Source organism: Podarcis bocagei (assembly GCF_964188305.1).
Source record: "Podarcis bocagei genome assembly, chromosome: 4".
Classification (NCBI taxonomy): domain Eukaryota; kingdom Metazoa; phylum Chordata; class Lepidosauria; order Squamata; family Lacertidae; genus Podarcis; species Podarcis bocagei.
The window spans coordinates 77,900,525-77,915,101 of record NC_138128.1 but is presented as its reverse complement, the minus strand read 5'-3'; the positions used below and the strand labels follow the sequence as shown (position 1 = coordinate 77,915,101).

The 14,577-nt window shown below is 42.1% G+C and overlaps 1 protein-coding gene across 14 annotated transcripts in view; it reads right to left on the bottom strand.

Moving 5' to 3' along the window:
• Positions 1-14,577, bottom strand: part of FAM13C (family with sequence similarity 13 member C) — a gene marked incomplete at its 5' end in the record, with an annotated part of 79,860 nt that overhangs the window by 35,008 nt on the left and 30,275 nt on the right. For 13 of the 14 annotated variants that reach the window (XM_081190904.1, XM_081190911.1, XM_081190909.1 and 10 more), the window contains 3 exons: positions 4,460-4,523; positions 5,781-5,902; positions 14,243-14,423. In XM_081190904.1, coding sequence (XP_081047030.1) covers positions 4,460-4,523; positions 5,781-5,902; positions 14,243-14,317 — 261 coding nt within the window. The remainder of the gene's footprint in view (positions 1-4,459; positions 4,524-5,780; positions 5,903-14,242; positions 14,424-14,577) is intronic. The other variant, XM_081190905.1, reaches the window with a different exon arrangement.

Sequence of the window (14,577 nt, the reverse complement as noted above, 5' to 3'; positions counted from 1 at the left end):
GCGACTGAGTGGATAACAAGACCTTCAGCTTCTGACTTTCGTTGTGACAGATTAGCATAGAGGACGTCAGAGAATGAGGCATTTGTTACTCTCTTGACTGCCAACAAATCCACAGAGATCAACACTGCTTTCAGATGCTCTTTGAGGGTGTGGCTATGTGGGCTGTCAGGATGAGGGCTTACACTTCCAAATTTACCACTACATCCCTGGCCCTACATTCTTGGTGCAACTGTGTGAAGCCACTCATCTGAATTATTTGTGCACTTGGCCTTCAATCTTGGATTGCTATTGATGGCTTAATGAGCTGCACCTTGTCTCCAGTCTAAGCCACTCCACATGATTCTTCTGTCTAGCAGACAGCTCATTTAGACTATAACATTTCTGGACTTCAGCTACTGATCCCGGTAAACAACAGACCAAACAGAAAGGCGGATCCAAATAAAGCAGGGAAAGGCTCCGCAGTATACTAAATTGCAAGAGTGGGCTCTTGAAGGCAACTCGTTCACTTAATGCACGTCAGAATATGATTCACAAGCAGAACTGTGGCAGCAATCACGCTCTTTTCAAAGGCATCATTTTGACTTATATTTCATCCAAAACTCTTTGTTCCATTTAAGTGCTTGCAAAGCAATATTGCGAGAGTCTGCGGAACTGGGAGCAGAAGCATCATTGTCAAGGCAGGATGTATTCCGCAATTACACCACCTAAGCACAGGACTTGTGCTGGGTACAGACGCAAGCAGTAAGAAATCATAAGCTTTCACTTATTTTTTTAAAACGGATGTTTCCGGCCCTTAAGATAGCTTGAAAGTGGGTGGACGCTGCCTGGCAAAACACCAGATGTTAGAGAAGGGAGAAAGAATAAGACTTCTAGCTATTACAAGATGGATTTCAATACTCTTGGATAGTGCTTTGCCCCCATGAAGTATATAAACCAAGCAAGTGTGCTATTTTTTTTTAAAGAAGTGTTTCATTAATTCAATTTTGCATTCCATGCTTCTGTGCTCATAACCTAGACTACAACTTTATCCACTACCATTAAGCTACACATATTACAACACATGCATAAAAGTGGAGTGTTTCTGAATTTCCTTACCACCCATTTTGCTGTACCCTTAAAGAAATGTAGTAGATCTATGAATCTGCCCTTTCCCCACAATTTCTAAGGTCGATAACTGAACGTTTGTTTTGCATTTGCCGATTTCTCACAAAATGAAATACATTTTTATTTGGTGCTGAGAAATACCAGCAAGCCCAGAATGCTGCGTGTGTTATACAAGTTGCAGAACTATAAAGATTTTCTTGGCACTGAATTTAAGTTACCATGGTGCATGATTTGGATTTTTCTGCTCAAGCTCAATGTCTAGGGTAGGGGAAATACTGTGGTGCCACAGGGACCTCTCCATTTAAAGCAGAGGCTTTTGAGGGTAGAGATGCACCTGCAGTCTATATGCGCCAAACTTTTGAGCCCAAAGTTTCTCAAAGTATATCCCTGGTGGTCAACAAGCTCCATTTAGGGGCTCAATGGAAAGGTCGGCAACAGCTAAGGATATTTATACTTGGCCCTGAACTTGATTTATTTTTTACGATGGTGATGATGATGGTCAAAGTCAGACTATCAAACTAGCATTAAGGTCCTGGCCTAGGGCCAGTGATTTTCATAATATGGTGCATTCTACTAATTATTCCTCTTTATAAAATGTACCAGTTAAGGGGCCCCTTCTTTGTAGCATGGCCTGGGAAGGGCACATAATTTTCATAATACATACCTGGTTTGGTGTTAGTTATGAACTCAGTGCTGAAGGGGGCGGTGTATTTTATTTTTTCTTATTTGTTGCACTAGAGAGTACCTTTTTAAAATATGAGTTACCTATATGCTTTTTTGAGGGGGGGGACCAAAAGGGGGGGGGAGGTGATGTGTCCTATGAAAAAGAAGTTTGAGAAGTGCTGCTTTGGCCCATAGTGGTCCTGCGCCCACAACTGCATTACAGGCAGGGCAAATCTAGAGCAGGGTTCTGTTATGCCAGATCACTCCTATTTTATTATGCATGCTTGCCACAATGCTGAATCTGGTGCAAATATGCCTTTAGTCAACCTCCTTCATGATGGTAGACTTGCCCAGGGCAATAGTAGTACACTGTTATGATCATCAGAGCATAAATTCGCTCAATTATATCCTCTTGGCCTAATATGTTTCCCACTGCCTGATCAAGTAGGTAATCTTATCATTATATTTTAAAAAGCTTCTCAGATTTACTCTTCAGCAAGACATTTTGATCCTACTGTTTTGCTAGTCACCAGTCTTGATTTTCTTTCATTATAGTTTTGCCTCTTTTGTTCTTCTATGCTCTGCTATTATCAGCACATAACATCTGCACGTCCTCCCCTCAGCTTAACAAGGTCTCTCGTCTACCTTGAGCAATCTTGCCCTTGTACCTTTACAATGCTCTAAGCTTACAAATGCTTCTGATTTTCAAAGGCATCTCAGTTTTCAGAATACAACCAAACCAGAACCATAAACAAGTAGTGGCAGCTAATTTATCTGCATGCGTGTCACAAGGTGGGTGGCATGGCAACGCATAACTCATGGTTTGTATGGTGCGTAATTTCACAAAAGGAGGCCATCCCAGGACTGATTTTGAACCACACGTAATTCAAAACAGCACAAGGGAAACCAAGTTACAGGAGTGCAAAGAAGGGCTTGTCCGCACCTCTCTTTGACCTGCCACTTTCGCCTGGAGAAACCCATGGTTTACTACTGAATCGGACCAAATAGCAATTGGGTGGTTCCACAGATTGCCATTTGTTCCAATTCAGGAGTAAGGAGTGTGTTTTCCAGGGGGAAGTTGTGGGGCAAACATAAAACTGTTCAGAAAGCATGGGACAAGCAGGAAAACGCTCAGATCCGTATTTCTCGGCACAGGACAAGCGGAAGTATGGAGAAGCCCAAAGTTTCTCCCCAATTTCTTCAAGGCAGCAGTGCCACCTTCTTAACTGCTAACCAATTGCCACACTTGCCACCAAGCTTTCTGCTTACTAGCTGAGCTTACAGGGCTGGCTCTCAAGAGTAAGAAGAGCATTCTACTAGCCAATTACTATCCCCAGTGACTGCCTGATGAAGAGAAAGTGGCTCTCTTTGACCCTCTCTTTACTGATCAGCCTTTGTAGCTGACAGACATATAAGCAGCACAAAACAAAATAATTTGTACGGACACCGATCACTAGGCTAAAGGAGTAAGCAGCTATGATGCAAATCTCTGGAATGTTCCAATGCATGTAAGAAAAGCAATGCTGTCAATGATGGCCTTTACTCTTTACTAAGTACATGTACATTCAGATCATAAGGCAGAGCTCCTGCCTCCTTTCAGGACTACTGCACGTACTCCAGAATTAAGTGTTTTGAAGCAAATGCCTTCAAATAAATTAGGCCGATTCATACATGCATGCACATCCCTTTCCCTCTTTATAATTTGACTGACAATGAAAGCATGAACCAAGCTCACTGAAATCTGACCATTTGAACCGCTATCTGGGACCCAAATGCCTGGAAGTGTGGCTCTTCCTATACCAGCCTGCTCATGTCCCTGAGTTCTTCAGAGGATGCTTGGAGATGGCTTGCTACATGGTGATGGAGAAGAGTGTCTTGTTCTCCTGGTTTCCTAGCACTGCAGGCCACAGCCACCTACCAAGAGGTAAGGGGCAGGTGTGAAGAGCCTGGCACCAGTCACAGAAGTGTTGGACAGGCTCCACCACCACCTGTTGCACCACAACAAGCTGCTCGGGCCTCATCCCTCTCCCTTCTTCCTCTCAGTAAGCAACAGTGGCCTGTGGTATTGGGTAGCCAGGAGAGCAACAGACTGGTACCCACACTGCCCCACTGGTCACTACTGCTTCTCTGTGGAACACCCTCCTCTGATGCACATAACTAGAACTGACATTGTTACCATGTTGGCCCCTGGTTAATACTTATATTCGTTTGCACAGGACTTTTAAGGTTTTCACGCTGGTGACGGTTTAGCCTGCCCTGCTATTTTTAAGCTGTGTTTGCTTGTTTTGATGGTGTATAGTATAAGGCTTTGTTGTCTCTTGTATACTTTGGTTGTTACTTGTTTATATCCTGTACCTGCCCTTTTAGCTGTACAGGTGAAGGTTAAGTTTAAAATGAATGAATGAATGAATGAATGAATGAGATGGGGGGGGGGGAGAGAGAGAGTGCTGCATTATGCCAAGTAAGACTATTTGTCTATCTAGCCCATTATTATCTATATCTGAAAGCAGCTCTCCAAGATCTCTGGCAAAGGTGCTTCCCATCACTCATCTCTAACAGATTATCTGTACAGTCATAAAGGGACACATGGGGGGCATGCAAGTGCAAACCGGCCCTTTGTCTCTTTTACTTCCTTAAATAAAGATGCCCACAGCATCCTATAGCAGGCTTTTAAGGTCACTGATAAACTTACCTCACTGAAGTTCTGGAAATGTTCAGTGCCATCCTTTGGTGAAATGAATGCACTCTGATCTGTCCTGCAACATGAAAATTGGGAGGGTAATTGTAGGTGCCACTTTGAAGTGCTTTTAAAGTTGGACTGTCCACCTCAAGAACAAGGACTGGGGCAAGATGGAGAGCTGATTCAGCTTACACATGTATCTTTGTGTGTGCTTGCATGTGTCACAAAGCCACACACTACAGGAGGAGAACCCACTGTGGCACTGTTAAGAATGCCACCTAGTTTTCCTTTTTTCTAAGGCCCAAATTAGACATGAACCACACAATGATAGCAATTAAGCGAGTGACTTTTTAGCGTAAAAAGCATGCAGAGAGCTCCGTGTGGCATTCCCAATCCAGATCAGACCCCTGCTGCCTGCTTGTCAGCACTGAGTGGAAAGTTTCCACTGACACCATTAGGAGGATTTCCCCACATTTCAAATAGCAGTTGTGGGGCCCTTGATCTAGACTGGTACCGTAGCAAATGGATAAACCACCTTAATCTTCCTGTACCAGGGCCCCAACCCAGATAGTTGGTCTTGTGGTGCACTAGTTAGACTAAGAAAGAAAAAAGAAAGATTCACACAACTGGTACTTGTGTGAATGGCATAGAGACTGGTTTGAACTTTAGAATGTCTTGAAAAATTTGAAACTCGATCCAAGTTGTCTTTGAAATAGTTATCAATTTTGACAAGGTGGTGGAATTATAAGATAGTTATCCAAATAAGTGTGAGATTAATTCCCACTTGAGCAAAAGCAGTTGTTTGTCATGGTTAGTAAGAATACAAAGAACTGAGCAAAAATAACACATTTGTTTTTATTAGGAAACTGAGCAAAAAATAACACATTTGTTTTCATTAGCGAAGTGCCTATCAGTTGCACAGACTGTGCTTACTTTTACCACAGAAGTAAGTGCTTTCAATTAGCTTCTATGAGAGAAAATAATGAAGCATAATTTCCAAGGTTGCTGAATTCAGGTTTTCTAAACAAAGAACTTGGGTTACCTTAGCATAGAATTTCATCTTTCAGCTGTGTTTTTTCTTTTTCCAAAACCTTGTTTCTGATGGGAGCAGACCTGCAAAATTTATGATCCAGCAGCCATGGGGGCTCAATAAATCGGTTTTTGCTGCCTGTCTGAGACTGGCACCCAGGGGAGCACCAACCATGGCTGGCTGGCTATGTCTGACTGAGTGGATAACAAGTTATGCCAGCTTGCAAACAGAGAAGTGCAGGTGTCCACCCTGATTTAGAGTTAAACAGAAGTGAACAAGATTTGTTTACTTGGAAGAGAATACCTGGGTTGAAACTTGATGACGGTTTCCTGGTATCTGAATGCCACGTTCTCGGTGTAATCATTAGCCGGCGTTCCCGTTTTCCTCTGACAGTCGGAGAGCCACGGCAATGCATTTCCCATCTCCTGCAATAAACAAACAAGCAAACAAATCGACAAATGCAACCCACTCAAGTAAACAGTGGCCGGACTGGTGTCAGCTGTCTATTTTGGGAGGGGGGAGGGGGGAATGTAAGTGTGTAATCAAAGCTCATCTGGAGAAGGGGAGGAGAAATGAGGGGCCCAAGAAGGGACTGTACTAAAAGTTGTCTCGATGCAATGGCAGCAACCTGATGCAAATATTGTAATGAGGACAGGTGGGGTGGGAAGGAGCCCCCAACACACATCTGCATGCAGTATCAGTGCTATTATTGTAACTCTCTGTCACTTTCTCATTTTAAAAGAGATTTTGTGTGAAGCCACCCAGCTTCTGTTTCAGGCTACCTATATTGCAATGAATTGTTGTTGCTTTTTTAACACTCTTTATCTTGAAGGTGTCCTTCCCACATTGACTAATCTGCTACAGAACCCCCGTTATATGTGTGAAAATATACATGAGAGGGTGCTGGCCGCACCTGTTGGACCTCACTGTTGCTCCATAGGACGTGAGCATACTTTAGATCAGAAACACCCCATCATTACCCTATATAGTTGTGCCCTGAAAGGGAAGGAGGACCAAAGAGGACAAGGGAATTTCTGAAAGGCTTGCCCACCCTTACAGAGTTTCCAGCTCAGGAACTATCAGCTTTCCAATGAACCTCTAAGTTCCTTGGCGCAGTTTGAAAACCGGTTTTGTGGTGCACCAAGTGTTTCTGGTGGTAGGGTTAAAGTTTCTGTCCATAATGGGGTTGTTTTAATGCCATAGAGAAGCAAGGGCAGGCACCCCAGGCCCTGATGGACTTACCTCCAAGTACTACAGGACGTTAAAGGACTACTTGACACAACCATTAGTGGAGGTTTGCAACCAGATTATGGGGGGAGGGAGGGCACCAGATACGTGGAAAGAAGCATTCATCACTCTGATACCTAAAGTGGAAACTGAAAAGACTCAACTTAAGAATTACCGTCCCATCTCACTCCTGAACGTGGATTACAAAATATTTGCAGACATTTTGGCAAATAGATTTAAAAAGGTTTTAAATGAAGTAATTCATAAGGACCAAGCAGGCTTCCTCCCTGGTAGACATTTGTTTGATAACACCAGGAACATTATTGATATTCTGGAATTTTTACAAACAAACATCAACACTAGAGCAGTGTTAATTTTTATTGATGCGGAGAAAGCCTTTGACAATATTTCTTGGAAATTTATGAAGAGAAACCTGGAAGGGATGGGAGTGGGAAGGGGGTTTGAGAACGGAATAGAAGCAATCTATTCCGAACAAAAAGCTAAGTTGATAGTGAACAATGTGGTGACAGAAGAACTTCAGATTGAAAAAGGAACACGTCAGGGGTGCCCCCTATCCCCTTTATTGTTTATTTCAGTCCTGGAGGTTTTGCTGAACATGATAAGGAAGGATCGGCAGGTACAAGGAATACGGGTTGGAGTGAAACAATATAAACTGAAAGCATTTGCAGATGACTTGGTTTTAACATTACAGGAGCCAGAATCAAGTACAAAAAGAGTTCTAGAACTGATACAGAAATTTGGTCGGGTGGCGGGTTTTAAGTTGAACAAACAAAAAACTAAGGTGTTAGGGAAAAATTTGACAGTTACTGAAACAGAAGAGTTTCAGAAGGAAACAGAACTAAACATTGTTAAAAAAGTGAAATACCTGGGGGTCAATCTCTCTTCCAAGAACCTGAACCTATTTAAAGATAATTACGAGAAATGTTGGTTAGAAGTTAAAAAAGATTTAGAAATTTGGTCAAGACTGAAGTTGTCCTTGTTAGGTCGAATCGCAGCTATAAAAATGAACGTTTTGCCAAAGATGTTGTTTTTGTTTCAGGCCTTACAGATTGTGGACAGAGTGGAATGTTTTGGAAAGTGGCAGAAGGATATCTCTAAATTTGTCTGGCAGGGCAAAAAGCCCCGAATAAAGTTTAAAATACTAACTGATGCAAAGGAGAGAGGGGGATTTGCCCTGCCGGACTTAAGGATATATTACGAAGCTGCAGCCTTCTGCTGGATGAGAGATTGGATTTTGTTGGAAAACACTGATGTCCTGGATCTGGAAGGCTTTAATAACTCGTTAGGTTGGCATGCGTATTTGTGGTATGACAAGGCAAAAACATATGGAATGTTTAAAAACCATATTGTCAGGAGAGCAATATTTATGGTCTGGAAAAAATACAAAGACTTATTAGAAAGCAAAACTCCGAGGTGGGTATCACCAATAGAGGCCAAGGCTCGGAAAAAACCCAATATGGAGGCCGGTTGGCCGAAATATTGGGAAATAATAGAGAACATTGGAGACAACTGGAGGTTGCAGAGCTTTGAAAGGTTAAAGGGTAAGGTGCAAGATTGGTTTCATTATGCCCAAATTAATGAGGTTTTTAAGCTAGATAAAAAAACAGGATTCCAGGTGGAAAAATCGAAACTTGAGACAGAATTGTTAGAACCAAAGACCAAGCTATTATCGAGAATGTATAACTTGCTGCTTAAATGGAACACTCAGGATGAGACAGTTAAATCAGCCATGATAAAATGGGCCCAGGACATTGGTTATAACATCATGTCTGAGGACTGGGAAAGGTTATGGACCACCGGTATGAAGTTTACGGCATGTAATGCCTTGAAAGAAAACATTATGAAAATGGTATACAGGTGGTACATGACCCCAGTCAAGCTTGCTAAGATTTACCATTTGTCCGATAATAAATGCTGGAAATGTAAGGAGGCTGAAGGGACATTCTTTCACCTCTGGTGGACCTGCCCAAGAGTGAAGGCCTTCTGGGAAATGATATATAACGAGTTAAAAAAGGTGTTTAAATACACTTTCCCTAAGAAACCGGAGGCATTCCTCCTGGGCATTGTCGGCCAGAAGGTGTCAAAGAAGGATAGAACTTTTTTCATGTACGCTACCACTGCAGCAAGGATTCTTATCGCTAAGCATTGGAAGACTCAAGATTTGCCCACACTGGAGGACTGGCAGACGCAACTGATGAACTACATGGAACTAGCTGAGATGACTGCAAGGATCCGAGACCTGGGAGAAGAAGCTATGGAGGAGGATTGGAAAAAATTTAAGGACTATTTGCAAAAGTATTATAAGTTATATGAATCTTAAGACGCCGTATGATTTGGTATGTTAGCCCCAGCAACAAAAGTGGTTTATATAAGAAATTGGATAATTTTTATGAAAGAATCAAGGTTTAAATGGGTAAAATTGACAATATGTTATATTTTAAGAGTAAATGGAAAACAAGAGATTTAAACTTAAACTGCAATTGAAAGTAAAAATGAAACACATGAAACAAGGTTACAACTTGCTGATAAATTTTATTGTTAAGAATGCACTATGCGGGAGATGTGGGGAAGTCCGACAGAATTCTGAAATAAGTTGTTGAAATGGTTGAGATTCTCTGTTTTTCTTCTTTCTTTCTACTGTCTATGTTTTTTCTTTTCTATCTGTAATTTGGAAAAAAACGCAATAAAAATTATTATTAAAAAAAAAAGAGAGAGAAGCAAGGGCAGGCAGGAGATTGCCCAGCTGCCATTGGCTGGCCTATAGCTCAGCTGGTGACTGAAGAAGCCGGAGCTTAAGGGGAGGAGAACAGCAAGGGACACAAGCAGCCTAGGAAGAAGAGCTGGAAAGGGGAATCCAGAGTTTGTCAACATAACTCCAAAGTTGAAGCCCAAAGGAGACTGAGACTTTTATGTTCAATGTGTTCAATTAGGTTAAATATCAGCACTTTTTGAGTCAGGGTCAAAATTTCCTGCTCAATACTAATTCTCAATGAGGTGATTAAAAACCCATGTCTGGGCTGCAGCATTTCACAACGCTGGTAACCAAATGCTTTCTTGCTCTCTTGCTGTCCCACACACACACTTTTTTATACAGAGATAATCAGCTCTCAAGAAAACAGGCAGCTCTGGCCTCACCCTGTATGCTAGATTTCTATGTGCAGGGATTATTGTTGTTGTTTTTATGATTGCTGTTGTTGTTATCTATTGTTATTATTAACCCTGGTTACTTTCGTTATTATCAACTATTCTAATTGTTTGTTTGCTTGCTAGCTTACTAGCTTGTTTATTATCATCGGAGCATATGATCATGTGAGCCCCACTTCTATTCCATACCCTCCAACATTTCTCCAATGGAAAAAAGGGCATCCTAAGGAAAAGCAGGACATTCTGGGATAACAGCAGAAACTGGGTCAGCTTCTGTAAATCCAGGACCATCCCTGGAAAATGGGGACACTTTGAGGGTCTGCCAGTCTGAAGTGATATATATACCTGTACCACTGTTGGTGATAACGAAGCCTCTGACTTTCTGAGGCAACACACAAAGGAGGCATGGCAAGGCCTCTTAGCAACACACTGTCAGAAAGCAACATTATTTTGTGGATCTTACAAACACACACCCACGAGGTTTGGAGAAACCATAGATCACAGCAGTTTTCTTTCCTTCACAAGCCAGGATTTGTCTGATCAGAGACCAGATCTTAACGCTCGATTGCTTCCCACTGCGTATTTTTCTTTTAATTCAGGAGAACATATTTTATTGTTGTAGACAGGAAATTAGCTAGAGATAGCTGTTGTGCTTAGAGGCTGGGAGCCAGTACAGCCCAATACATTAGTCTAACTGTAAGGATTAAGAAAGGAGACCTCCCAAGGCTCTATTTCTGGAGGGACGTCCCCCCCCCCACCCTAGCCGTTCATATGACATGTGATCATTTCTCAGGGACTCCTGCATCTCAGGCCTACCACACTAAGCAACTGCTGCTATGTATTTACATATTTAAATGGTCCTTCACATCATCAGTTTCCATGGTGTTCTACACAGCAGCCACAGACAAGTCCCTGCCCTGAGGTGCTTACACTACAAATTGCCAAATTCACTGACCCAGACAAAATAAATCGCGAAGCACATCAAAGTTGCAACGATCTTTGTTCCCGAGCTCACATTCACATCAAATCAATTGTATTCCAGCCTGCAACGGTTCCCACTTAAAAGGGTTTAACGCTGCATGCCAGATAGCATGCCCTTGAAATAAAGAGGTGAGCGCTTGGCTTTCACCCCTCCGTCCATAGCTGATCTTTTATTTGTCGGGCTGAAAGTGTTAATCAATATTACTAATCAATGGAATTGCTTGGGTAACGTGCAAGCTGCAGATCAACCATGACTCCCAGGGACATGCTAGCATAGCTGCTTCATGGGGTTTTATGCATCCCTTAATTCCAGTATTAGAAAATTCTATAGTCAAAGTCCAAGGCTGAAGGAAATCAGACGCACTGATTGACACAAAACACAGATTTCCCCAATCCAGATGTTATCTTATGCACACATGCTGCATTCATCCAATGAATAATGGAGCGGAGTGACTGGGAGTAGACTTTATTATTTTATATAGTTATGGTCCCGATATAGCTGTTTGCGTCATATATATCTCATAATAATCTCAGTTTGGTAGAATGCAATACACTGAGTACAGATACAGATTTTGATCCAACTGCCTTGGCTATCAATTAGTTTTCGGGCCCAATTCAAAGTGCTGGTTTTGACTTATAAATAATACTAATTATTATAAAGCCTTAAATGGCTCAGGACCACAATACCTCAAGCACCAATGCTCTCCGTATGAACCTACTTGGAACCTGAGATCATAATCTGAAGCCCTTCTTCATGTGCCTTTCAGACTTTCTAAACCTCCTTACAGTGAGGTTACCTGTCCTTTCCTTAATCCTCTGACTTACAGAGCTATCCCTTACACGTCTACTCAAAGTAAGTCTCACTGAGCTCGGGGGGGCTTGCCCCCAAGTAAGTGGGAATAGGACTGCAGCCTCACATGATTAAAAACATATCCTAAATGTTGAGTTGTTCAGGGTTTGGAAGCCACCAGCCACCTAAATTAAATCAAACTATGTATATTCTTACAAACAGAGGTTCTTAGTATCTTCACCTTTGAAGATCTGTACTTTCTTAGCGCTCCATCCTAGCAATTAGGACAAAAATTAACAAATTCTGTTTTGCTCTCCTTTTTAAACCAAGGAGTTTAGTATCATTTTAGAAGTTCATCTCTGTGCCAATTAAGGATCTAAGAGTGAATCATTTCGTTATCCATATTTATATCCATGCATATGATACATGTGCAATTGGAGGACGATGCACATTGCCTTCTAACACCTCAGTTTCATCCTACAAATTCCACGGTTGCTTTTCATCCAGCAGACTTCAAATAGAAATACTGTAGTCTTAAGTGAATCCATGCAGACATAGGGTTTTTTAAGAGCACATCTCACACATGATAAAGGGCTTGCCCTTATACTTCCATGGAAGAGGAAGCTCTATTGGCCCAAGAGGGATCTGAGAACAAAAGGAGCCTGCACACAAAGGAGATCCATCTGAAGTGAGAGTCTGTACAAAGGAAACTGATCAAGCTAATAGAAGATTTTGCTGGTTTTGATTAGCTACTAATTCATTGGCTTGTTTTTATCTGCTCTGGTTTTGTTAGGATATATTTTACCATGCTTGTTTTCTTTGGGTCTGTTTCATTTTTGCTAGCCACCCTGGGCACTTTTTGCTTGTGGAAATGCAATATATAAATTAAATTAAAAACATGTTTGATTGCTATTGCAGATCAACCGTAATAGGCTGTGTGTACTCTGTGCTGGAGTAATCCTATCTCAGTTCCATGGAAAATATATTGTAGCATTTGCCATTAACGACTATACTAATCTGAAGCATTAAAAAAAAATACCAAGATGGAACATCAACTCTGGTGAAGAGCTGGTTTTCAATATAGCACTGTGACAAAATATCGTGAAGGTACAATGCATTTAAGAACATAAGAAAAGCCCTGCTGGATCAGATAAAAGGTTAATGTCTTCCAACATCCTATTTTCACAATGGCCAAGCAAGTGAGAAGCCTATAAGAAACCCACAAAGTACAACAGCAGTCTCCACACTTGAGCTGCATAGCAAACTAGATGCAGAACACACACATGCCCATTGCCAAACCTCCCAGACCATGAAGGACTAAAGAAAAAACCCCGATTCACAATTCTAGCTCCACCAGCTTGAGACATCTTAAGGCCTTGCCAGCAACCCCACCAGCTCAGGGCTTCATCCGATCCCATCGCTCCCTAGTCATATGTAGGAGTAATCCTAGCTTGACATAAAGGTCCCATAAATGGGTACAAACAATTCACACACACACACACCCAAAAAAGTTGGCACCCAATGCATCCACCAAAGGGCCACCATCCTGACTTGAATGCTTCGCACTGCTAGTAAAAGCCCAGGACAATTTATTGTCTTTGAACTGACCTTGCACTGCCCTTCCTTGGAGTTGGTCTTAATGATAGTGGAAATATTACGCACCTCAATCCAACTCGTGTTACTTGAAAATATCATTGAGTTCCATGAGAGTTACTCCCTGGTAGGTGTGCACAGAATTGCCCAATCACACAGATTGGGGGGAGATGGGGCTCAATATCCCTGGGGAAGACAGGAGCAAAATCTGGGTATCTGCAGGATTGGGCCACAGACAATTAGGTGGTTGGGAAAAAACATCTAACTAAGGATCAAGGGCGGCCAAGGGACAGTTCCAGGCAGCCTTTAGTAAGCCTTTAGTAAGCGAAGTCAGAGCAGATGAGGGACAGCAGAGTGAAACAGGGCAGCCATTTGCATTACCAAAAAAAAGAGGACCAAGGAGACAGCTTATTTGCATCAAATTTGTGTGCATGCTAATTTGCCTGTGTGCATGCAAATTTAGAAATAAATAATATAATTTCAATGGTGGGGGGTGCCTGCTGCCTGTGTGCCTGCTCAGTCTGATATCCAAGCATTAAATTTCGAAAACCAACTTTTCCAAGCTGGACTTGGGTAAGACTTTGAACTTTCCCTTTCACCTGGCCTTCAAGTGGACAACTGTCCTCTATAAAGTAGGACACATGTCCACCGTAGATGCACATCACCCAATCTATGGCACAGACAAACCTGCTTAGAGGAAGGGGAAATACTATAGGGAGACAGGAAAGGGCTGTGACCAATCACACAGCTGGGAAGCCTAGAGCTACATGAGCTGGGCTGGGCTATTTTGTCGCACATTCTGTAGAGGTGCAGCGACTCCAGTCTATCTCCCAGATGACCTGTGGGTTGAGCTGAAATGTGGCTGGTGGCCCTATCGCTTACGTACACAACCCTGATAACCAGTGGAAGCCAGTTGCCCAAATGATTAAAAATGCCGCCACTTTGCATTTAAACGGCATTTCTTCTATCGTCATACAGTTATAGCGCAAATAGGAGAGCTTATTATTACCTGACTTTCTTCACGGTTTTTCCCATTTTCTGGTTTTGAAATGGATGTGGGCTTTCTGGATTTTAAGTTCCCCATTCCAACCCTCAATGTGCCATCACAGGGTGTCTGGGTATCTTGGAACACTGCCTGGTTTTCCTCTAAGACTATAGCTTTGTCTGGGTGGTTTTCCTTGTTTTCATCTCTAGAAGAAAATAAAAGCAAATTTTAAAAGGCACCGTGACGGGTGAGCAAGAAATGTAATGCTCAAGACATCATGCTCACAATTTATTTTTAGATTACTTTTGTTTAGATCCCCAGCTTCCCCCCCCCCCCTTTTCTCCTATTTAATTAACATT